This window comes from Curcuma longa, chromosome 10 (assembly GCF_044706935.1).
Source record: "Curcuma longa cultivar G26 ecotype Majalengka, Jawa Barat chromosome 10, ITB_CL_G26_1.1, whole genome shotgun sequence".
In the NCBI taxonomy this organism is placed as follows: domain Eukaryota; kingdom Viridiplantae; phylum Streptophyta; class Magnoliopsida; order Zingiberales; family Zingiberaceae; genus Curcuma; species Curcuma longa.
Genome location: NC_133870.1, coordinates 2,462,620 through 2,489,935, shown reverse-complemented (window position 1 = coordinate 2,489,935; position 27,316 = coordinate 2,462,620). Strand labels below are relative to the sequence as shown.

General features: G+C 33.3%; 1 protein-coding gene across 1 annotated transcript; it reads right to left on the bottom strand.

Moving 5' to 3' along the window:
- Window positions 1-122: 122 nt before the first annotated feature.
- On the bottom strand, window positions 123-22,322 carry LOC141836246 (fatty-acid-binding protein 2). Its single transcript, XM_074723685.1, has 11 exons — window positions 22,064-22,322; window positions 21,237-21,768; window positions 20,929-21,139; window positions 8,183-8,258; window positions 7,904-8,006; window positions 4,509-4,577; window positions 1,186-1,222; window positions 1,045-1,119; window positions 925-976; window positions 804-848; window positions 123-523 (listed from the first exon to the last, which is right to left on the bottom strand). The coding sequence occupies exons 2-11, from the start codon at window positions 21,737-21,739 to the stop codon at window positions 426-428; spliced, it is 1,269 nt and encodes a 422-aa protein (XP_074579786.1). The 5' UTR covers window positions 21,740-21,768; window positions 22,064-22,322; the 3' UTR covers window positions 123-425.
- Window positions 22,323-27,316: the final 4,994 nt, after the last annotated feature.

Sequence of the window (27,316 nt, the reverse complement as noted above, 5' to 3'; positions counted from 1 at the left end):
GTAAATATGAATCGAATATAGATAACAAACACAACATTTCCTATTCATGGAATCAAAAACCATGTTACAAGGAAAAATTGATTGACAATGTGATGTAAAATATTACTGGACACTCAAAAACTAGGTTTGTGCTACAAGAACGTGTACATTTACAAATTTATGTAATCATGAGCATACAAGATTTCTTGAACAACGTCAACTGAGGATTATATAGCTACATGAGTAATTTAAACAGAATCAAATAGAGTGTAGAGAAGTACTTGACAGCTTCAGGATGAACTTACATATCTAAAAGCCATGGCAGGGCCCTTGGCTCAAAAAATCAGGCGCCATGTCTTTTTCATATACAACAACATTATAGCCAAAGAATGTGCTAGCAGAGCAACAAGTATACAACAATTCCAAAGAATGCAATTTGTTTCGTATTAGCATCTCCTTATAAGGACTGCAATGTTTTCTGCAATATCTTCTTTGGCCTGTAGCGATACAGGAAGATCCCCGATGTACATGCCAAAGAAGGCTCCTGCGCAGATGCATATAAGTTCGTAAGCTTGCTTTTCGACTAACAGAAGTAGTTTGTTTGTTATGTATCAAAACTATGGGTTGCGAGCTATAACAATAGTTAGATAGCAGTTGCCACCAACATGGCGTGCCGTTGTCATTGGTTGGTGACTTAGAAAGTATCAAATTCAACATAGAAGTCATGAACTTGATGACATGGACATAGCATCGCTGGTGAACTCACCAGCCACAGTAATTATGATACCATTCATATCGTTAGCATTTAAGACAGATCAACTTACTGCATAGGTCTTTGCTGCAAACAGCACCGATTTGCGTCCCACCAACTGCATACAGAACATGTATATCATGTAGCCAACTAGAAAATAAGAAAGCTTTTAGTACACAGTATCAACTACTCACTCTCTGTTATAAGCTGACCATCTGCTGTTTGTCTAAAATCGATTATGGTTCCCTGTAATAACAATTGTTACATTGCTTGAAGAGAAAACCCACACACAACAGAAGAAAATTCATCCTTACCACTGGGAGCGTTATATCTTGAGTGAAGTAAGAACCAAATGTCCTTATGCAATGGTAATCTGTATTAGGATTCAGCTGAGGGGAAAAAAAACAAATTAGTCATCACTCAAATTATATCCCAGATAACTCATGGAAATTTACCTTCTGCAATCTTGTTCGCAGAGATTTTTCAAAAGCACTGCATCAGAAAGTTAGATTTAGTTATATGATTTGAAAATCAATCACATAAGCATGTGGGGAGCTATCAAATAAAACATTAGAAGCATTGGAGCTAATTCTAGCCAGAATTTAATAACAAGATGAGCAACTATTCATCCAATCTTTTTTCTTTCTTTGTTAACTATAAACTTAAATAATAAGGGAAGGTACACGAAAGGGAATGGGGGCATTCATTATGAAGCAACAAACTTCGGGTCACTTGGTAAATTTTGCAGTTGCAACTAGGAATCAAAATGCAAACAGCTAAGGACCTAGTTGTTTCTGTACAAACCACAGGTCAGGGGCTCTTCATTTAACCTCTCTATACCTATGTCAGATAGTCAACAACTTGGACACAGACACTCCAATTAGGCACTTGATATTTCTATTGATCATGTGTAAAAAATTTTGAAATAGCTGTGTTAGAGACTCATCCACAATGTTGGATACTCATACCTGTGTCCGAAAAACAGAAACACAGGGATGTTAATGTAAAATCAAGATATATATAAGTAGAGTGGACTATCTAGTGAGTTAATTCTAACAATTTTCATCCATTCAACATTATAACAGAGATAAGAGGGGATTGTGTTCATCATTGAATCTCACAACACACGCTCTATCTTTACCATGCAACAACTTCCTTATCATGTGAGATCAGTTTGGATTGCCATCTTCATCGATCCTACCATTGTATATCATTAGGCAAGGATTCAGGGGTCCCTCCATTGCAGAAAGCAATCTCCTAGTGATCCCCATCATTGTACTCGCTCAGAGGTATTCTCTATATTTCTCCACAAAATCACATCTTCTCTAGGGGTGACATTGAAGCAGATTCTTCAACCTGTGGTTAAATTAGTTTCCTTCAATATGAAGTTGCATCCCCCCCCCCCCCCCCCCCCCCCCCCCCCCCCCCCCCCCCCCCCTCTCCCTGGAAATTGAAGCCCCCCCCCCAATCCCCTTTAATTCTGAAGAATCAGAAATTGGATTCAAGGCCACTCAGCTACCAGGATCGAATCCATCTCTATTTAATAGCATCCACCCCCACCCCCCACACACACACTCACACATCACACACACTCACGCATATACTCACCATCCCTTATGGCCACCCTGTAACCGAGGATACAACCTTATCTTACTTCGCTTATTTGTCATATCACTTACAAGTGAGGTGTTCAATGCAAAGTTTGTGATACCTAATTGTGCCGGTCAAGACAAGCGAAATTGACTGCTTCACCCGCTCCCCTAACCGACATTGGGTGGAGCTGCAAGGCGGCGGCAACCTCAAGGATGTGAGGCTGCCACGAGGTGGTAACAGACTTGCAAAGGCCTCCACAACCTCGTGATGGCCACGCGGAGGCCTTCACAAGGTCGTGAAGCAGTCGTACCTCATCGTTGCCTCGCTTGGTCGGGGGTAAACCATTGTTTTATTGTATTTTATTTTTTTCCTTTCTTCTTTCCCTTTTAGTTTCATCTTTTTAGGCTTAGAGTTTAGGGTTCACGGTTAGTTTCATCTTTTAGGTTTATAATTTAGAGTTTAGAACTATTTTCATCATTTTAGGTTTAGGGTAGTTAATTTCTTTTCCTCTTTCATTTTTTTATAGTTAATTCATTTCCCTTTGGTAATTTCTTTCCCTCGTTCATCCGTCGTTTATCCTTTTTCATCAGTTTACAAAATAAACAACAAAGACTAAAGATTGTTACAGAAACTAAGGAAAAAACTTTTTAAAGATGAAGATGGAGACAAATTATAAGGCATCTAAAACAATCAAATATTAATTAAAATAATTTTTAATTAATATATTTTATATTTTAAAAAGTATCGAAATTATATCGGCACAACACAATATAATACTTGAAACTATATCATTCCGATTATAAACTGACACAGTTTAAAATTTTAAACCTTGGTTAAATGACCACTATGTGATAGCTGTACTTGGTGTAGTGTGGTGGAGGCCAACCATCTATGGTCGTCACTCACTTATAACTAGTTAAATGGGTCATATATGATTCTCAATAGTCTGGGTGTTCTCCTAGGCACTAAAGACAGGCTATTGGCAATCAAGTTTGTTGCATCACCCTCTTCTCAAAATCAAGAAATCTTTATTATTTTGGATCACCTAGTACAAATTTAACACCACCTATATGGTTCACCTTCAGTTAACAAACATGATGTAGAGCAATTACTTCCTTGATGTTCTCTCATGGGTAAATAAGGGCTCTTTGCCCCTTTTCCTTTTGACAAATTTGGCATTAATTGGATCCATCATCAGCCTCTTGTTCTTCCATCTACACACAATTGGAAATGTGTTGGTGAGCATAGCCTCAATAACCAATTCTCCATTCGGCTAAGTTTTGATACTACTTTTCTGAGAGTCACTACAAGACCATCATGTTTAGCTAAGATGTGAGTATTAGCATGCTGGATTAAGGTAATTATATGAAATCTTGAAAGAGCATATATCATTAGCAATTTATGTTATTGCAACCTTTATTATTACAAAAAAAAACTCTGTACTTGTCAAATGGATATATTTTTCTATTAACATTGACTATCTTCTAATGGTTACATTTCTATCAACAAAATGGTGATATTTAGTTGGCAATTGTGGGTGTTTTTTGATCTCTTCTACCTTATGAAGTAACATGAATTGATTGATAAACATTTTCTATTTATATTAGCTTCTAATCCATGTCCTGTTGACTAAAGATTATAACCCCTCACACCTCTATAAAATACTCGTCAATAAACTTCACTAAGTTTTCAGGACTTCTTGTTGTATTAATCCTATTTTTCAAATTTAAGTTCCAACCAAAGGTAGAGCATTAGACTGCTCTATCTTTATACTATGAACCTATTTAGCATGTTCTTTATACTCTAATAGATTTAAACTTTTCTAAATAGGATTCACCGTTGGTCACCTTTGCAAAAGTAACATGCATAGTATTGAGATTGTTGTGATATATGACATTTCCACCCATGGGAAAGATGTTCATAAGAAGGCATGTTGAAGTAGATCAGAAGGTGGCAGTGGACTGGTATATGCAAACCTTGCATTTTCACATACATGATAGCTGCTGCAACTATGCATATATCTGTGCTTGTAATAGATAAAAATGGAGAAATAAACTGGTTGATAACCAATTTGTTTCATTAAGAGTATTACTTCAAGTTAATAGAATTAGTAATAGAACAACAAAAAAACTTAAATATGTAGTGCAATAAAGCAAAGCTGTCAGAAGACTAGGATGATACATACTCTCTAACGGTACTAACTTTAAGACCGTTGTAGTTAATGACAAGCCTGACAGTCATGTGAATATCCTCCCTGCATTAAGGATGAAGATTCATTAACAGCTTAGAGAGATGACCATGGAAACTTCAGAAAGCAAATATTTCACTAGTTATTTGGGCTCAAGCATTTTATGATAAACACTACATTCAAAAAGACAGGAGCATTGAATGTGCAGAGACCAGTATATAGTTCATAATTGCATTGGTCATCAATAGCACAGGCTGCAATTGCTCTATAAATTACAGATAGATTACACATTATAAAGCTGGATGTGCTTGTTTAATGATAGCTTTCCAGAATGATGAAGAAACTTCTAGGGTTCCCATTTTTTACATCATTATAGTATAAGACTGATTAAGTATTTGTAATCCACACTATTATAATTTAGGAGTTCAATTGGCACTATTATTTATGAGCTAATGGTAAGGTAAGGGCTGAGAGTGGTAACAACAGGCTTCTAATCTCATTATTACTACATCAAAAATGCAATCCCATTTAGAGAGAGAAGCTCTCCCTTCTCACTAGAAGGTAATGGGAATTAGACTAGAGAGATCTTCTGCTAGAAGCAAGCTCCCAGAGCAATCTGCATTTGTCAGCCCAGATGGAAGGCTAATGGTGAGCATCAACCTTGGGGGATAGGCTGCCAATGTTATACTGGTGGTCGAAGAGTTCCTCCTTTCCAAAGGTGCTGTTGACCGGACATCTGAACTAGCTGATCTGATAGATCCTGTTTCGAGATCGTGGCCACGAGTGACTTGTGGCGCTAACTTGAGGGCAAAGGGGCAGAACACTAAGGCTGCAACTACTGGTCTGGGTGCAACTTCTCCATCAAATGAAGCTTCCAATGCAACTATCAGACAACCACTTAGTTGATATAGAGAAGTTATAGTTGAAGTGGCAAGCAATCCCCAATCTCCGGCTGTTTCCTCTAGTGGCATGAGAAGACCCCGAGTAGTCGGAACTTGGAGATTTCATTGGGCAAGACTCTATGCATACAATGACAAACGGTCAAGGCACAGAGGCACCACTTGCATCGGCTACTTAGGTCACTGGTCTGCATAGGGCATGCGGAGGGAAGGCGATGGGTGGACCTCTTCTAATCTAACAGAAACCGCATTGAAGATGCTGCACTCCAACACTTCTAGGATATCAGGGGAAGGGTGCCTCTTAGGTTTGAAGACAGATACAATGGACAACGCCCTAGGCTATTGTCTAGTGGGGCGCTTTGTGTGGAAATTTCCGGGATGGAAGGCTCTCCGTGACATGGTCAACAAGTGGCAAGTCCCATATAAGTTCTAAAAGTCAATAGATTATCTTCAAGTTTAAGAGTGAAGAAGCTAGAGGCAAAGTCCTCAACAGAGAGCCTTATGTTGAATATGGCTGACCCATCTACCTCAAGATCACGCCAAGCTGCTTCTTGTTCAAGGAGGAAAGAATTATACTAGATACCAATGTGAGTTTAAATCCATAGCTTACCAGTGGGCTATTAGACCACCAACGTGTTGAGTATGACTACCTCCTGCATAGGTAAGCCTCTCTATTCTGACCAATTAACTCGTAGCAGGGCTTGAATTACATATGCAAGTTTTGGTGTCGGTTGATGCATCCAAAACCCAAACATGGAGAGTCCCAATTGCTTTATCAATGGATGTGGATAGTGGACTTGGGGATTGTCTTGGAATAAATGCCAAAGCACTATGATGGTTGCAAACAAATGGGGCATGAGGCTAGTTCTTGCAAATTCATGATGGGAGTAGGGCATCGGTTGGCTAAGGAAACCATACTTGACCAGAAAGAGCTCTAGACACTCTAATCCAAGGTTGTGGGGCTGGTCACGAAGGAAGCACAGCACAGCCAACACACATGCCAGTCAAGGCCCACAAGCAAATCAACATAAGGATGTCTCAGGGGTTCAAAGGGCCAATGGGCTGATACCTGTGGCTGCTTCACAACTAGCTCTCTCAGCAAAGTTGCAGGCTCCTACAATGCAGGCAAAGGATATCATCGGCCACCAGATCAAGCAGAAAGCCTCTCTAACTCAGGCTGTACAGATACAAACCCGGGCAAGATCTGCAATACAATGAGAATTAGCTTCCAATTCAGTGCAGTCTGAGCCAAGACTGTAGGTGGTTTTAGAGAAACCAACTGCACATATGGCTAAGACTGTATGTGCCTCACCTATCCATCCAGATAGTCATTGGATGTGAGCATGGTCTATAAGGCAACTAAGTTTGTCCCTGTTAATTCTCAGGGCAGAAGAATTGGGAATAGTCCTTATATCAGCTAAGATGGTTGCAGCTAGGCAGGCTCATTGGGTTCCCCCCTCACTCCCATGAAGATCACATCATGGAATATAAGGGACCTTAACAAGCCCCTTAAACAGAAAGGGTATAACACTTCCTTCGACAACATGGTGTTGGTATCATCGGACTGCTGGATACCAAATTATCCCAGGCGGCATTACAGAAGATGATAAGGATATGTTTCCCCCACATGAAGCTAGCAAGATGATGATGAGGATACTTTCCCCCACATGAAGCTAGCACAAAATCTAGATTTCTCAAACGAGAGCGAATAATAGTGCTATGGGACAACCATAAGGTGCATGTGGACATAATTGACACAGGAGAACAGACCATATACTTGCATCAAATGTTGTATCATCAGAGCCACATTGCAATCAATGGGGTGTCAATTCACTTGGACTAATAGCTTGGTTTTCTACAAGTTGGATTGTGTGCTAATAAAAAATGAATGGTTGGCAGCTGATTTTTCTTTTATAATTGCATATGCCACTTTTATGACAAATACGCATATCAAACGAGGCGAGGTAGACCAAAAAAGACTTGGTTAGCAACAATAAACAAGATAAAATTTATTTAAATATAAATGATGATATAATAGGAGATAGAGCTCAATGGTGTAAAATGATCCATATAGCCGACCCCACTTAGTGGGATAAGGCTTGGTTGTTGTTGTTGTTGTTGTAATTGCATATGCCACTTTAACAAGATTGGTTTACAAACCTGAGGCCTAAGACATACAAGGGAAAGTTAAGTTGGCAATCATCATAAGTTGGTATAAGAATATAGCTATTGACTAAACAAGAATATGAAACCTGAAGCAAATTCTAGAGGGATAAGTATTTTATACAAGAGTTGGGAGTATGGTTAACTGACAAGTCAAGATTTATATGGATGTATTAATTAAATAAATGAACGAAAAAAACATAGATCACCATAGTGAGACTAGCACCATATCAAATCATATTATATGCGAGTCAGCACCATAACAACATATCATGCATCTATCTGTTGCAATAGACACAAGTCTCAGGATCTCTGTCTTATAAAACATACCTGAGAAAATCCTCAAAAAAATCTGAACGGTTCTTCAGCTCTTCAGCTGGCACAGAAGCATATTTTGAACCCAGCTTTTCACAAATAGAATCAGGGAAGACATCTAAAAGGAAAAGATAATATGGGTTATATCAACAGTCGCGTGTGACATATTTGTTTTCAGTAAAAGTGTCCTCAGAAGCCAAAACTCAGATCATTGGAGATTGGATTAGTGTCTCGTCCCTTAAATGTTTAAATTATAGAATGAAGGAAAGGCAATCCATGTTTAGAGTTACTTACATAAGCCAAATGCATAAAGCTTCAAGGACTTGACTTTTATTATTCTCATGCTTCTAGAGCCGATTCCAACAAGCACCTGGAAATCCACAATGTTTAAGATGTTACCAGGGCATCTTTTTGTGATTTGAAATTTCCTGTTGGCTAATAGCCAACTTATATCCGATACAATGACAAGATTTTGTCAGCCACTAGCGACTAGATGCAATAAGCAAGATTGAATGTTTTTAATTGAAATGGTAAAATCAGCATGCATATTTTAAACAGTTAACTATTTGACATGTAATTAGCAAATTTTGACAATAATAAAAAACAGATGAAATATACTTGATCAATTGCTTCACAAAATCCATATTGAAAGTTGGCCAGGGCAAGAAATATGAAAATTGACCTTATAATCTTAGAAGGAATCAGAAAAATAATGATTAAAAAATGAGGGGATAAATGAAACGAAATTGTTTTATATATGTGATAGCAATTATGTAAATATTGTTGATAATTTATATATCACTATGTTGTTCTTAAGACTAAAAAGTACTTATAAAATTTCATCCCTATTTCTATGATTATCAACAATATTTATATTATATTGTATTAAATTATTGTAGTACCATGACACTAATACGACATAAGTACAGAAAAATTATCAATCCATGTGGTAGTCCATAATTGGTTCACAATTATGTTAACACCTACTTTGAGTAAGTTTAAAAACAATATATCCATAAATATTACAAATTCATGTGTAGAATGACATTATTTAGTTTATTTTGTAATGATGTATTAATAAATAACATCATGTATATTAATAATTAATAAAGTATTAATAAACTTAATAAATAATAAATATTGTAGTACAATCACACATTTTCAGCAAAGTTGTTAGCAACAAAAAGATGGAACATATGAAAAATTATTGCGGCAATATGACAATGCTACGATAAAAGTATGAAATTGTTATGAAAATTAAAATTAAAGATGCTATATAAGAGATTAAATGAGAAAAAAAAACATATTTATTTAAAGACATCATCAAGTGCATTTGTCCTTACTTTTGATAGGTTTATGGATGTTATTCTTCATTAATCAACAATAATATTCAAATTAATGATATATATATTTATTATATTAACTACAGTTTTCTATGGTCTGCCCTCACCCTTATACTTTCTACATAAATTAAATCAACTCGCTTAACTATAAGAACATTTTGTCGCTTTTAAACTTGTTCACCACATCAACATATCTTCTCTCATTTAGCATCTATTGCCATTGTGCCTAATTGCCTCAAGATAATAATACCTTTTATTTTATATTTTATATTATCCTCACAAATTCATCTTAGCATTCTATCTCTACTACACTAACTTTATATATGTTATTCCCGCACCACTAAAACTTTGATCCATAAATTATAGAAATATGGTGAGTCATAGAATTATATAACTTTACTTTTTGTACGAGGAGCACACGACAATCACAAGATTTCAAAAGATCCTCTCTCATTAGACATTCTTCATTTTGTTTCATATCTGACCATTTAAGCTATTAAAATTATGTTTTATATATTCAGTTTTTGCTCTACTTAAACATTTTAGTAATCCCATCTTCATGTTTAACTAATTTTCATATAAGTTAGCACAAACTTCTTGGCAAATATGATACACAAATGAGATCTATTTTCAATACGATTCATGAACTCATCTAGTACTAAAACAAAAGATTAGGGACTTCCCAATGATGTAAACTTACAAGTAGAAGAAAATGATTTATCATACTCACATGAACTCTTAAAACAGGCAGATACCTTCTCATACAAGATATTCCATTTTTCTCTAAAAATTTAGAAGCATTATCATAAGATTTTTCTAAGTTAATAAAAACTCTATCAAAACCCTTTTTCATTGTCAATATTTTTCATTTATTTTCTTATTAAATAAATAATATCTATAATTGATCTTTCGATTTTGTTTTCCTTAAAGAGAGGGAAATAACTAAGGGAAAAAAAGAGGATAGGAAAAAAACTCACAGGAAAAGGATTGACAAATATTTCATTTCATTATTTTTACTTTCCTTGAAGGGAAAGAAAGAAGAAACTTTTTTCCTCGAACCATTTCCTTGGAGGGAAGAAAAGAGGAAGGAAAACTTAAATTTCAAAATTTTATTGTCTAGAACATTGAAAAAACATAAATCAGGAATAGATTTGAAGAGAATAAATATGTTTTATACTTTTTTAAGATATGATTTGAGCTTCATTGCAACAACAGTGAGTTTTCCACCCTAACCGTACAAAAGTGATTTTTCCACCCCAACCGTACAAAAGTAATATAGAAGAAAACATGACAAAGGAATCAAAGGAAAAGTATCTTTTCATTGCCTTATTTTCATCTAAGTTTGCTTCCCGGGAAGGATACACACCTTTTTAGCAATAAAACTAATTGGTTTTCAAAAGGTTTTCTTTCTAACTCTTAGTCTCAAAGGTTTTCTTTCTTACTCTTAGTCTCTCTACTTGATAAAAACTTAACTTTTTCCTGTATGACTAATCAATTTAATCCCTTTATAACCAGAAACATTGAATATAATCTTTGTTCTTATCAATTGGTAATAGTTAAAGTAACATAGTTTGCAGAAATTATGCTTTCATCCCCTAAATTCTTGTGAACTTCTACAAGAATATTAGTGGACCTTCAATACATGTCAAAAGCCAAGACATTCAAGAAGAACATGAGTCCCTACACACTACTACTGATCCCCAATAAGCTATGGAAAGACTAGGGCTACCCTTTCTCATTGAAGTCAGCAGTCAATTTCAGTAGTTCACACAATTCATTCCTTCCAATCGTAAAATTACGATGCATCTCATGTGGCAAACTTAATTTTTAAGGAAGTCGTTAGATAGCATTGGTTATCCACATTGATAATGTTGAATAAGGATGTTAAATTTGTTATTACTTCTGAGAAACTCAAAGAAAGTTGTCTCAAATCTAATTTAAAATTTCATCTGCATTTCATCAACAAATCGATGGGCAAACTAAAGTTGTTGATCATAGTTTAAACAATTTGCTTAGATGTCTATTGGCAAGAAACTAAAATTGGAAATTCTTTACTGTCGATTGTTGAATTTACTTATAAAAACTTTAAAATCAGTCCACAGTCAATGTTCTTTTGAAACTATCTTTCAATAGCTCTTCAACCTGTTGACTTCTTATTGTTTTGGGTTTACTAAGATTTTGTTGAGTGTATTCAAGAGATCTGTGTCAATGTTATTCGGCTAGGCATTGTAAACCTAAGAACTATAATCTAAGAGACTACCTCCTTGCCCGGATTCACTCCAAATGATCCCCAAGAAACTCTTTTAAAATATTTCATATTCACTCCATTGGTCCTTTGCGTGATGTGGCAAAGATTGGTACTAATGCATATATTATTACTTACCAGCAGATTTATTTTAATGATGAAGATTTATTCCATTATCATGAGAAATAGTCTTCTTTGCCTATTGGTTGGTTTATAGGTGACACTCTTACAGTTTCACCTGCGCTCCCCTCCACAACATAACTAACACCTTATCAAATGCACAGTGGATAGACCGTGATGGTTCCTATAAAATCATCCAAAAAATACTTGGTTCATTGGAAGGGAGTTCCAGAGGTAGATAATAGATTATAAAAGACAAGCTTCAACAAATTGATTCTGAGATATTTGAGGCTATGCAACAAGTGTCAGATTAAACTTCTCCAAGGTGTCTCCTAGCCATCCACTTTGGACCTATGTTTAGCATCGCAAAGCTTAATTTGACTAATCCTGTTGAACAGAATCAAATTCACCTAAGGAAAAATTATGCAAAAAAGAAATCCCGTCTTAGATTCTAATCTGTAATTGATAAAATTGGTAATTGTTTTGTTTTGGAATGAAGAAATTTGGATATGTTTTAACTATTGCATTTCCCAATTTGCATTATTACTTCATAGTATGTTTGGCGCTAAATTTATATTTAAAAAAAGGTATTGATGACAAGGTATTTAGCATCTTTCAAGTAATAAACTTCTGTATTTAGTAAATCTTTATATAACAACCCCCTATGTGAGGCCTGTGCTTTGTGTTTCATTAAGTTTCATAGTATGACTTATTAATTTAATGACCCTATAATTCGCACAATTGTTATGTCTCCTGTGTTTTTATACAGGGGACTAAAGTTCTTTCATCTAATCAAGTCATTTTTCCATTTTTCATCTCATTCAACACCTGTTATACTTCTGAAATTTGAATTCTCAAATAAAAATTTAAATTTTTATACTCCTCTGATCTATTTAAATTTCTTAAGCTAAGTTGGTCTCCTAAACCTTCATTAAAAATTGACAAAAATACCTCTTTCATTGCTTTTTTATTTCTTCATCTTTCACTAGTACCCTATGGAATTTTTGTGCATCTTAGTTGCGTAAAATCTCTTATTTTTCTCTCTCCTACTTTAGCTATTTTATAACTCTATCAAGTTATTGATACAATCATTCAAAACCTTCATTCTTAGTTTTAATTTTTTCTTATAACATACGTTTTAAAATTTTCTTCGTTCTTATAAATGTACAATAACTTATAGCATTTTCTTTTTTCCTTTAGTTTCTCCTATACTTTCTCATTTCACCATCAAGATTTTTTATTTTGTGGTACTCATCCTCTTGACTCACTCAGTATGCTCTCAGCCACTATTTTTAAATTTGACACCATCTTATCTCATATCATATTTGAATCACCTTGTATTTCTCCTAATACTTGCGATCCTATCCTCTCCTTAAAGATATTTTACTTCCCATCCTTTAACTTCCACCACCTAATCCTAGAAATCAAACACATTTTCCTTTCTACTCATATTATCTGGAGGCATATATCTAACGCTACTAACCTATGTTGGGTGGTTAAAATTTCTTTAGGGATGACTTTGCAATCTTTATAAAAAATTTTATCACTCTTCTTGACTATAAAAAAGTCAATTTACAACTTATTGTTCCTACTTTTAAACATAACTAGGAGTTCACTCTTCTTAAAAAACATATTAACTATTATAAGTTTATATATTATCATAAAATCCAATATAGTTTTCCTTTTTTATTTTTTATTACAAAACTATAATCTCTATGCACTCTATCATATTCCTCATTTCTTACTCTTATATGCTTATTTAGATCTTTTAAAATAATCTTATTTATTGAAATTTTTTGTACTATCTTATTAGATCTTCCTAAAACTTATATTTGATGTTTTCATCTAATTTTACTTGAGATACATATATGTTAATTACATTAATAATTTTTTTTGCTACTATTATCTTGAGAGCTATAATCCTATCTCTCTTCTTAATTACTCTTACTGCTTTGTTCTTTAACGAACTATCTACAATAATACATACTTCATTTCTCATTTTACTCTTTCCGATGTGTTATAGCATAAAACTTGAATTCTCTATCATCTTTGTCTCCTTTCCTACTCATTGTCTTTTGTAAGCATAAAATATTAATTCTTCTCATAATCATTGTATCTATTACCTCCATTGTTTTGTCGATAAGGTTACTACATTTCATGTTCTATATCTAATTTTATTTTAGTAGTCATATATGTATGTTCTTATTCAACCTACAATATGAAAATTTTTACATATTTAACACTACATTCAAGTTTTCATGGACACATAGTGGTCCTTATCAAAATGTTGCAATCACACCCTGCAATGTGTTCCTTCTGAAGAAGGACTCTGCATTAGTGCAATAGTTTAATAGATTCATACATAACATTTGCCTATGTTTTAACATTGCTTGGCAACCTGACGCAACCCTTTTTTTATTCAGCTTGGGACCGACGTTGTGGAGTTTATTCTCCACGGGCAGACTTATCGCTAGAAAAAACAAAATGAGCAAAATTATAATTAAATTATAGAAGATGCTCTAAAATCTTAAGAACACCTATTGCATGTCATTTCATATCTAACAATTAATAATGTAATGTATAAATTATTAACAAAAATTTCATAAATAATAAATATAACTTCTAATCAATAATAAAATTATATTTTTAGTTCAAATACCTAGCCAAATTAAATTGATAATTTATTTTATAATTACAATATTATTATAAAATATTTGAGAACCAGAGTTGTTAGGTTTGAAAGAAGAGTCCATTTTATAGACTTTGGTTAATTCCTAACTACATTCAAATTGATTTTTAGTTGAAAGAAGGTAGTTTTTAGGATGCTGATCGAGAGACATTTTTGCATTCTCTATCAATCGACAATAACACTACATATCCATGAGAACTTAGGTGTAGTGTTAAATAGGCAAAAATTCTCACACCATAGGTTGGATAAAAACAAATATGATAGGAAAAGTAATAGTCTAAGATTTCGAACATTGGAACTCTCACTAGTAAAGCAATGGAGGTATTAGATATGATTATAGAAAAAGAATTAGTATTTTGTATTTACAAGAGACAAAATAAGTAGGTGAAAAGACAAAAATAATAAAGAACTCAGATTTTAGGTTATAGTACATAGGAAAGAATAAAACAAGAAATGAAGTGAGTATTATTGTAGATAATTGGTTACAAGATGAGGTTATAAGAGTAGTTAGAAAAAAGGATAGAATTATAGCTCTCAAGGTAGTAGTGAAGAAAGAAACTATGAACATAATTAGTGTATATGCCCCCAAACAAGATTAGATAATAAAGGAATCTTAGTGGTAGAATAAGAAAGTATAGGAGACAATAAAGGAAAAAAAACTACCTATAAGGAATTATATGTTTGTAAGAACAAGAAAAACTTTAAAAAATATACAATGCCAAGAAAGAGACTAAGAAAGCAGTGAATGAAGCTAAGAATGAAATTTTTGAACGGTTATATCAAAAATTAGATACAAAAGCAGGAGAAAGAAATATTTATAAAATAGCTAAAGTGAGAAAAAGAAAGACAAAAGATCTTACCCAAATAAGATGTATTAAAAATGAATGCAATAGGGTACTAGTAAATGATAGAGAAATAAAAGAGCAATGGAAGAGACATTTTCATCAATTTTTTAATAAAGGTTTAGGTGATCAACTTAGCTTATGTAATTCAATCTTCAGAAGTGGAACAAGCTTTAAATAGAATGCAAAATAGGAAGGTCATTGGACAAATGATATTCAGATAGAGGTATGGAAGTGTCTAGGGAAACAAGGTATTGAATGACTTATAAAATTATTTAACATGATATTGAAAATAAAAAAATGTCTGATCAATAGAGGGTAAGTACTCTAGTTTCCTTATATAAGAATAAGGAAGACGTACAAAATTACGCAAACTATAGGGGTATTAAATTAATGAGTCATACCACAAAACTTTAGGAAAGAGTAATAGAAAAGAGATTAAGGAAGGAGACCATGATGATCGAAAATCAATTTGGGTTCATGTCTGAAGATCAACAATAGAAATTATACATCTTCTTTGACAATTAATTAAAAAGTATCGGGAGAATCTACACATGGTATTCATTGACTTAGAAAAAACTTATAATAGAGTTCCAATAGAAATTATATGGAAAATTCTAGAAGAGAGAGGTGTTGGCGTAACATATATTGAACTAATTAAGGATATGTATGAGAATTAACGATCATAGTGAAGACTTCAGGCGGATTAACTGAAACATTTCCAATAAAGATAGGGTTGCATCAAGGATCAACTTTAAGTCATATTTTTTTACACTAATCATGGGCGAACTCACTGGACACATTCAAGACACATCACAGTAGTGCATGTTATTTATAGATGATATTATTTTGATAGATAAGACGCGTGAAGGAGTAAATGTTAAACTAGAATTTTGACGAAAAATACTAGAAGTGAAAGATTTTATACTTAATAAAGTAAAAAATAGAATATATGAATTTTAAGTTTAGCTATATTAGACATAATGAGATAATTGTTAAGATAGGAGATAATGAATTTTTGAGAGCTTTAAGTATTTAAGATCATTTTTGCAAGACGATGGAGAGATTGAGAAAGATATCTTACATAGAATACAAGTAAGATGGTTGAAATGGAGGAGAGCATCGAGTGTTTTATGTGATCGTAAAGTACTTCTAAAACTTAAAGGGAAGTTCTACAACATGACGGTTAGACCTGCTATGTTATATGGCACTGAATGTTGAGCTATAACTTGAGCACATAAGCAAAAAATGAGAGTTGCAGAGATGAGAATGTTAAGATGGATGTGTGGTCATACGAGAATGGACAGAATAAAAAATGAGAGCATTAGAGAGAGTCGGAGTTGAATCTATTGAGGAAAAAGTCCGAGAGATACATTTAAAATGGTACAGACATGTACTTAAATGACCAATAAATGCTCCAGTTAAGCAATGTGAAACTATGATAAATATGTTCATCAAACAAAGAAGAGAAAGACCAAAAAAGACTTATTAGTAATAATAAAATAAGATAAAATTTATTTTAATATAGGTAAAGATATAATGGGGGATAGAGCCCAATGACGTAGAAAGATCCATATAGCTGACCCCACCTAGTGGGATAAGATTTGATTGTTGTTGTTGTTGTTGTATCAATCGACAATATCCTCTCTCGATCCATAATAATCTTGCTCAATCAATTTTCTAATATAAGTTTTCTAGCTAATTTGTACTAAACTTCTCGATCTTTGTGAGATATCAATTTCCTAATACCAATCCAACTCAGGTGATGTATAATGGTATCTACAAATTTTTCCAATTATGGTTCTAGAATCCTTTCTTCACTCTCGTTTTCTTCATTATGTCTTTGAAAAATCACAATAATTTCCTTAAAATTTCAACATTTAATTCCTCTAAAGCTAGATACCATCTTTTCTTATTACATTTCCTAAAACATATAGCCTTACTAGTTATATTGATTAGTCAACCCTTCACTAAGTATTACATAACAATTTTTTTGTATAACAAACCTACCTTTCTAGTAAGAAAAAAATCCATTTAACTATGATTATTCTCACTACTAGAAGAAATCAAATGCTCATTTTTCTTTTTCGAATAAATATTAGTAGACATAAGATCAAATCATAATACCCTCTTTATTTCTTTAACAAATCCAAAGCCTTTATACTTTTCCATTTCCAATACTTTTCCAAGATATCTTGCTCATACAAGTTCTTCAATCATGGGTATATAATAAATAACTATTGAAGAACCCAATTTAGTATTTTTAATATAAGGAGTAATTTATAAGTTGTGATAATATAATTAGTAAAGGTAGAGAAGCCTCCCTAGGATATAGTTTTTAATTTTTGTCCATCACATGGTAGTAGAGTTGATATCAAAATCCATTTTACAATTCCTAAAGTTTTCGCCTTGTATTTCTCACAAGGCCTAGCCAATATTATCCCTTTCTTGAGAATGCCCCCATCCCGGCCAAGGTGTCTTATTCTTCTATTGTAGTAGACGATGATATCTTCTAAAAGGTAGTTCATCAATAGCAGACACATGGAAACAACATCTTGATTTTATGCCACCATCTTCTCCACACTATAGCCCAATTTTCAAGATGACTACCTAGTGGAAGTCTCTCTCCATCAATTGAACCCTCATCTACTAGCTTCTCGTTAATGTTTAATGTCTTCATCTTTTTCTCTAAGTTATCTTCCTTCTCTACTACACCTCAAAACCACCTATTGATGTCGCCAACTCCAATAGTTTGTAGATGCTAACCAATGTGTGAAATCAACAACCCACGTGAACTCTTCTCTCTTTCTTGATAAATTCTAGTCTATGCAACTTCCTCAATTGCTCATTCTTCATTGTTTCCAACGCAAGGAGAACTTGCCAAACCTCCTTCATGTAATCATGGAGCTAGACTTATTAGGAAGGTCTCTTCTTCCCCCTTCTACAAGGATCCACCTCCTACATCATAATAGATCTTTTTCCTCATCTACAATAAGATGTCTCAATTTAAGTGAATTTCTTAGGATGGTCTTCATAGCAAGAAGCCCTCTACTATCAATGTACTAGTTGAAGAGTTTTACATTCACATCAATTATGGACCTCTCAAAGTGCACTTTTCCCAATTCACAGCATCATTAGTTAGTGGAGGCAACAATATTTTTACATAACATTGCACCACTATATCAAAAGCTTGGATTCTAATCTTACAACAATATCCTAACTTACCATTGTCACTCTCAACAGTAGAGAGTAATAGACAAGTTACTCCCACAATCCCAATAGATCTTTAACATGTTTGCTTGTTTTTTACATCCAGAGTTTTCTTTAAATTTATTATCTACGAACAAACTTATTAAATCATAAAATTGATCTAAAACCTTCACTGTTAATTGTGGTTCTATTTAGGATTCACAAATTACTAAGGCGATTGATACATGTAGAGGATTATACCAAATAATATGATCGCACAGTTATTTGCATGAGTGATTAAGTCCTCTCCTCCCAAGAGGCATAGTCATCTAGGATATCCTAGCCTAGACATTTTCCAAAAGGTTGTTCCCACCATATCAAATTTTTAGTCTTAGTGTGAATATATCTAGCTAGGGAAACATTTTGAATTCTGTCTTAATTTATTGGTTGAGTAAATAAACATGCATCTACAAATTGCTCTTCAATTGACTGTGATATTTGGGATCCTAGTCATGCATCCAAAGTTTGATTTTACGTATTTTGTTACCTTCATTGATGACTATTCTTCCATGAAACCGCTTTTATTATGAAAAGTAATATGAAATTTCACTATGTTCTCTTCCTTTTTGTTGAGACAAAATTACATTTGGAGTCCCCATTCATGTATTGAAAATTTAGCTAAATAATTATACTAACTCATTAAGATGATGGGGAAAAAGTGTAAATTAATCTTCCATAGTCAATACTTCATTTTAGATAACTTTTGAAGTAGGTCCAAGCAAACATGATGAACTCTTCAAGCTTCATATTGTAAAAATTTGTTCTATACCCTTTTCCTTAAGCCACTTTCTTCAAGCTTCATCTTTGAGTTCATCTTCTTCCTACTCTCTTTGTCATAAAGAGAGCATCATGCTTTCCTTCTTCGTGAAACCATTCTACTATTTCTACAATTTCCTTCTTGATCCTTGCTCTTCTTTATCATTTTTGCAAACTCAAACTCTATAAAATTGCCCTTTGATTTCAAAAACTTTATTTTGGATCACAAGGTTGCCTTTTGATTCTATAAACCCATGAAGCGTAAGCCATGGAGAGGAAGCTTCAAAAGAGAAACTTCTTTTCTTGAAACTCCATAGGAATAATACATACATGAAGAAAAGGAGTGAAGTAATCAACAAGAGGAAGAGGAAATGATTATTGCAAGCATATGCACAATGATTCAACAAGAATGTCCTTTGATTTCGAAAACTTCATTTTGGATCACAAGATTGCCTTTAATGAAGAGTAAGCTATGGAGAGGCTTGAAAGTGGAACTTTTTCTTTGAAATTGTAGGTGCATAGCAAAAATGAGCAAGAGGATAGGGAATACACAGAGAAGAGGTGGCATGGAAAAGGAAGAAGAGGTGATGGAAGTTGCAGATTGACAAGTCAAAGCCAAGGGAGTAGAGCATCAACTATGAACTTGGTAAAGGATAACAACAGCCCCAAAACTAGAACATGAAAGAGGAAGATGAAACCCTACTTGAGGAAGAAGATTAATGTGCAATTATCATTTTTGCCCTACCATCACCATAAATAGCTTGATATTTAGATATTTTAAAAAGGAAAGTAAAGACTAAAACATTTAAGTGTGTAATAGAGTGGTGAATAACCATAATAATCAACTCAATTGGATAAATGGCATGAAATATCTTTAAGAAAGAAAAGTAAGAATAGGCTCTCTCAGATAAACTACCCCTTAGCAAAAAAAAGGTTAGTATGTAAATTGAATGACCTAAAGAAATCCATAGTGTTACTTAAGCAAACGGGAAGGTATTAACTATCTACTCTCTTGTGTTACTCTAAATGATAATAGAGAGAAAGTGGAGTAGGGAATCCGTGAATCCAAAAAAGGCACGAATTACTTCTGCACAAAATTTAACAGAAGCCATGGAAGAAATGTTGAAATTGGGAAAGGTCGAAAACACATTATCATTTTTTTCAACCTCATCCTTGCTCTCGACCTCTCCAACCTCAAGCAAACACTCTCGTTATTAACACTATTGCCTTTGCCCTCTCCCTCTCCAACCTTAAGTGTTGATGTCATTCTCTCCTTCCTCATCATTACACTCTCCCTCTTGGATTTCAAATACCATCGCTGCCTTCTCCCAATTCAATCCTCGTCGTTGCCTTTACTATCTCAAATGTCATTGTCACTAGTTGAGCTCTGAAGATGATAATCCAAAAGGGAGGGGAGATAGGTGATGTGGTAGCATAATTAAGTAATCTTCTTATCCCTCCCTTCCGTCTTTGTTGCGAGAAATAGACAAGCTAACTTCACTTATTTTCCCTAGTTCTCCTCTTCCCTTCCCCTTTCAATTTCTTTTCATCTTCTTCCCCCTTATTTTTGGTCGTCAAAAATAGACACCCTTAGCATATTGTCAATATAACAAATACAAGGCTCATGTAAAGCTCAATATACTAGATATTAGGTTTCATAAAGACAAAAATAAGTTCAAAAAAATAATATTTCCTGTGATAATTTATAGAATGTTGGACTGAGGCCACAATTAGATTTTGCTCCAAGAATGTGCCACAAACTAAATTAAAGATTTCAAGATTGTACATAAACAAACCTTAGTGGTCAAGTGGAAGCTATCCTCCAAAAAAGTTGGGAACTTAATGCCTGTTTTTGCCTCAATCGCATCTTCTTTCCAGCTAAGATTTGGTGGATCAATGGTAGGACAACCATGATAACAATGATTTCTATCTGAATTTATAGCATGTGAACTTATTTCTTCGCTAGCGATTTGAAATGCGATGGAACCAGCTAATGCCTTTGAAGATCTATGAAACAATCATATAAAAAAAAAAATAAAAGAGAATCAGAGAGTAGGGAGATCATTTATGAGTATTTAGAAAGATAAATAAAAAGGAAACTCACGTGCTGTCAAAAGAAGGAGCATGTATTGACGCTAGTGAAAGAATGGGCAACCCATGTTGAACTAGCATGTCCTTCCATTCGAATCTTAGTTTGGAACTCGCTAGCTTTGTGATGAAAGTTTTTATGGCGTGTTCATTATCTGAACCAAACATGAAATGAACTCCTGCAAGATTTTCTTTTAAAAATGTATTTATGTGCCAAGAATGAGCGCTGCTAGACTGTGGGCCAAATACTTCAGCAGAAACTTTGTGAAGTACATTGAATTTTGGCCAAGAAAACCAGACTGACAGCGATCCAGCAAACTTGGAAATGGAAGTAAAAGCTTCCTGTAAGGCTAGACTTCCAGAAGAATAAAAATGGGTGGAGCTCTGATAAGAATTCTCCATTAAAGAACCAAATTTTGACAGTATTACCATCCCAATTGCTTGGGACAATCGGAACTCTATAGGGAGGTTGTTTCCGTCATCGAAATCACGTCTTGCAAAGAATGAACTGTTCTTCATAATAAATTTAAAGGATGAAACCGGAGAACCTGCATTCAAAAATTAAGATTATCATATCAAATGTTAATGTGTCTGGCAATGAGAATACGAAGCAAAAAAAAAAAGGGAAAAAAATTCAAAAGGCACAAATCAGTTCATAACTTCATGCAACGACAAACAAATCGAAATCGGAACCAGCTACTTTCCCCATTTCCCTCAAATGCACTTACGGAAACTGTGATCCAGCTAAATAAACAAACGAAATAAAAACGGAGAATCGACAAAAAAAAACTTCGAAATAGAAATAAAATCAAAAGAAATAGTCAAATCACGAGATTTTCCTACCAAGGAGAGCAATGTGCAGATGATGAGCCTGACGTGAATTCAAACGAAGGAACCCCGGGCGGTGAGATCCAACAACGCCGGCACCTCAAAATTAAAATAGCGATCCCAGAAGGGGATCGTTGGAACAGGGAGAGAATTAGGGCGATGAGCAGGAGACGTGTTGACCCAGTTAGGGTTTTCTTCTCCTGCTCGATCGACTTCAGCCTCCCCCGAGGAATATTCTCGCTCTTGCCGTCCGAAAAAAACACGAGAAAGTTCCTTTTTCGTCGATATATTTGTCGGCCGAGAAACTCTCTTTTCCTCCTCGATGGCCGCATGCGCACGTTGTCCGTATAATTTTAAGAAGAGAAGGAAATTTCCATTTTTCATCTTTTAAATTTTTCCTTTTAGAAAAAATAATTTTTGAATAAGCATTTTTGTGTGAAATTCATGCATAATATGACTGAAATATTTTATTAATTAGATTAGAAAGAATTATTTTATTTCTAAAATTATGAGGCAATTTATCAAAAGGCCAATTAATTCTCAAATCACACCTTCATTCATACTTTTTCCTTAAAATATTCTTCTAGCAAACTGAATCAAATCAAAATAAAAAATAAAAACATAATTATTTTTATCAAAGATTTTCATTCAAAAATCATTAATAATCTTCTAAATCTATTTATATTTATTTCAAACAAGTAAAAAAATTAAAACACCATTGAACTTAATAAAAAAACTTTTTTAATAATTAATTATATGAAAAAATCTCAAATTTATATTTTTCTTTCTTTTCTCTTTTTCGTTTTTTTTTTTCCTTATATTTAACTATTAAAAATAAAAAAAATATGTCTTTTATTTGTATTAAAGTTCAACGGCATTATTTTTATATTTTTATTTGTTTGGAAAAAATATATAAATAGATTTAAGGGTAGGAGAGGGTTTGATTAAATAATTAAAATTTTAAATTTTTTTTTTAATCTTGATTCGATTATTTGAGTTGGTTCAAATAAGAAAAACTTAATTTTTTTTATTTTGATTTGGGGATGCAAGAACATTTTGAGAAAGAAATACGCATTTGATAAAATGTAAAGTATAGAAGTTCTAAAATAGGTGTAAAAAGGTAAAATGCACGAGCATTCAAAAATTATAAAATGCTTCAAAATTTTTTATAAAAATATGCTTAAAATATTAATAGATTATCAAGAAGAATATATGAGAAAAGACAACATTTCATATTTAGTGTCTTCCAATCGTTTTTAAAGTAATATTCATACTTATTTTTTCTAGAATATTTTAAAGTATACTTTGGACGTTAAAGACTTGAAATGTTCAACTTTAAGTATTTCAAATTTAATCTTAGATGAATTTGTAATTTTTACATAAAAATTAATGTACAAATTAGTTCGAAAAACAATATTGAAAACTATAAGGCTCGCTTTGTTGCTAAGGAATTCACTCAGAAGAAGAATATTAATTACAAAAATGACTTTCTTACCTGTGTCGACGAAAGGCTCCCTTAAGGTAATTATGACACTTGTAACTCATTTTGATTTAGAGCTACATCAGATGGATATAAATACTACAATCCTTAATGGTAATATTAAGGAAACTATATACATAATGTAACCGAAAGACCTTTGAGTTTGAGGATTCAAAGCAACTAGTATGTAAATTAAAGAAAATCATCTATGGTTTGAAATAGGCATCCCATCAATGGTGTCAAAATTTTGATCAGGTGATTACTTCATTTGATTTTAAGAAAACCCTATTGATCAATGCATATATGTAAAGTTTAGTGGGAGTAAGTTCATTATACTTGTCATATATGTAGATGATATATTATTAACAAACGATAATAAATGTCTGTTACAAGAAACCATGTCATTTCTATCCAGTAATTTTGAAATAAAAGATCTTAGTAAAACATCTTTTGTCTTAACCATACAAATATATCATAATCATTTAAGAGGTATTATTAGATTTTCACAAAATACCTATATTAAAAAAGTATTTTATACGGCATGACATACAAAATTATGCACTAAGCGACACATCAGCGTCTAGAGGTGATAGATTCAGCTTGTAATAGTGTCCACAACTTCAACTTGAAATAAAGAAGATGGAACAATTCCCTTATGTATCAGCTGTAGGAAATCTCATGTATGCACGCATAGGTTTGTATGTGTTTGAATATTATATACATAATGGGAATGTTAGACAGATATTTAAGCAATCCAGGATTGGTGCACTTGAAAGGAGTGAAAAGAGTGATGTAATATTTGTAGAAAACCAAATATTACATGCTCACATTTCAGAAGTCTGATCACCTAGAGGTGATTAAATATTCAGATTCTAATTTAATTTATTGGATGTTTGGATAGTAGAAGATCCACTTCGAACTACATTTTCATGCTTGCTAGAGGGACTATATTATGGGAAAATGTCAAACAGATGCTAGTAGTCACTTCTATTATAGAGGTAGAATTAGTAGTTTGCTATGAAGCATCTAATTACGAGATTTGATTGCGAAACTTTATCACTACATTAGGGATCGTTGATAGCATTAATAGACCATTAAGAATCAACTATGATAATAAAGTTATAGAACTTTATGCCAAAAACATCCGGTCGTTGAAGTTAAAGCATATCGACATCAAATTTCTGATGGCTAAAGAAAGAGTTTAGAGTGATCAAGTAAGGATAAAGCACATCAACACAGATTTCACGTTGATAAATCCACTCACTAAGGGTTTGGTGTCTAAAATGTTTCATACGCATGTAGTGGATATGAGGGTTTTTCTATTTAATGAAGTGTCCGTTTAGTGAGAATTTGTATTTATTTTGGTACTCTATATTTGTTAATAAACACGAGTTTTGTTTTATTTTATGGTACGCACTTAAGTTCAAAATATTTATGTATATTTTATCTTAACACTCTAAAATAAAGTTATCATGATTTACTAATATTGATTAGCATATATTGCTTGCAATTATGATATGAATTCCTTTTGGAATCATGAGGTTTATATCCTGATTTGCTATTGTAGTTTAGTATAAAGTATTTGAAAATATGATTAGGTCTCTTTTTGGATCATTAGGAGGATCAATTAAAATTAACATGTACAGATTATATTTCATGTAATTTTTATATTACAGATCCACATTTTGATTTATGTCATTAATGATATTGGTATTGTGATTACTATTAGAGTTAATTTGTTATAGTTATAACTATGACCTCGTTAGTTCTATACCAATGAAGTTAATAGATCAAATTTTGGGATTTATATATATAGAATCTGTTAACCTACACCATTATCATTAATAGACTGATAACAGATGAATTCATATATATAAGACATGCTCCCAATTGGATTAAGTATTTTTGGCAGATCTCTCCGCTTTCCATCGACAAAGAGATTACAGTGCCATCAACCTAATTCCTTCAGAAGATCAACCTTTGCTCTTCTTCCTCTTCCGTAAGATTTTCAATTTCGTGGAGACGACACCCTATGAAACGATGACTATTCCGTTACATTCAGATACATCGTCTTTCAATGTATGCATTTAATTTCTACTATAGATATCAATGAAACTAGATCTAACTTGTTTTGTTTTGCTATATACGAGTTCATATATGCTTCTAGAATTCACGAGGTTAGGAAAATAAATTTCCCAATATTATTTCCTTGTCCGCGACAATGACATCTTCCTCTTCTCGGGTTTCCCTTGCATTCCATAAGCACTTTGCATTCATCTTCTCTTGCTACACTTGCCTATTCCAATATAGGTGGAGTCAAGTGAGCACTGTTGCGGCAAAAAATAAATGAAAATATCAAGATAAACTCTTATTTCTTTCCTTTATAGTAGGTTCTCTGTAGTATCTGGAGACCATAGATCGATGATAATTGTTATAAATTTTGTGATAGCGTCGTTGAAGTTTATGGAAGTAAAATAAATGGTCGATCTAACCTAAGAAATGGGCTAGCAATTAGGTGTCCAAGTGATGGAGCACTAGATGAGTTCGGTGACATTAGAAGTTTGATGAAGGTAACAATATAATGCCTTAACAAGATCAAGGTGGACATTATGTGATGTCGATAGGAAATTTTGGTGCGGTGAATAATTTCTCTCAATCTTTATACAGTTGATAAAGATACTTTTGATCTCAAAGAATTAGTGGTAATGGTGTTTCGGTCGACATATTAGTCAAGGACATCTCGCGCGGTGATGGTAGATTTGAATTGGCAAATAGATTCGATCATTTAAGGATTGAAATTGTTTTGATCAAGGAGTATTAAAGATAGGGTAACTTCAAATGTTCAGGTGTTTTATAATTGTATGCAAATTGTTAACGTAGAAAGAGTAAGTGCAGTCCAATGCTTTGTTAGACTTAGTCATGACAACTAGAAGTAAGGCAAATCTTGACATACCTTATCGATCTATCTGGATGATCTTATTTGTTGAATTTTCAAGCTATACCTTCTTTACTTTGTTCATACCATTGTAAATTTTCTCTGATTTGCAGACATAATGAATTATATGACATCTCTATATGTAATTACATAAAGAAAGAGTGATGGCCCTCCGAGCTATGATATAGTAGTAAGTACATTTTGGAATTTCCTACGACTCAGGGTTCTCAGAGAGTGTACAAAATTTATCTGCATTTGAATCATTGGGATCCTAGACCATTGTGTGGATTGTCGTTTGAGTTTTGGGTTTATCTTGATCGTCGATGAAAAATTTTCGATTATCCGAGATACTTCGATTATAAAAAGAAAAGAAAAATGATAGTGTGATAGAGTAATCATGTATTTTAAGGACACTAGGTATGTAATTGCACAATCATAAAATTATTCTTTTATTACACATAGACTATCTCACTGTTAAATAAACTTGTAAAAAGGTCCCTAAAGTAGAGCTCTTTAGTAAATCATTGGATGTGCTTGGCTATGAGAATTCATATAGTATCTAGCTAGTGTAGTCCCTATGTGGGAATCTCATAAAGGACAAGTGCAACCAATTATTAGACTAGAAATTGTCATGCCTATCTCATTGAGCACCAATCTACCTTGACATTTATTGGGGTGGGCCCTATGCAAAGGGTTGAGTATACTTTATCTATTTTCTTTTCATCTTTAAAAGATAGAATCTACCACCCTAGCGGCTCCATACGATCAGTCTCACAATCATCTGTGAAGAGATAAATCGAAAAACTGCATTACGTGATAAACACATAGCAAATTATTCTTTCGCCTTTTACTT

Coding starts and splice junctions, on each gene's coding strand:
- LOC141836246 (XM_074723685.1), bottom strand. CDS start 21,739: ATGAAGAACAGTTCATTCTTTGCAAGACGTGATTTCGATGACGGAAAC. Junction 849..924: donor TGGTCAGCTTATAACAGAGA/GTGAGTAGTTGA, acceptor TTCTGTATGCAG/TTGGTGGGACGCAAATCGGT. Junction 524..803: donor TTGCAGCAAAGACCTATGCA/GTAAGTTGATCT, acceptor GCATCTGCGCAG/GAGCCTTCTTTGGCATGTAC.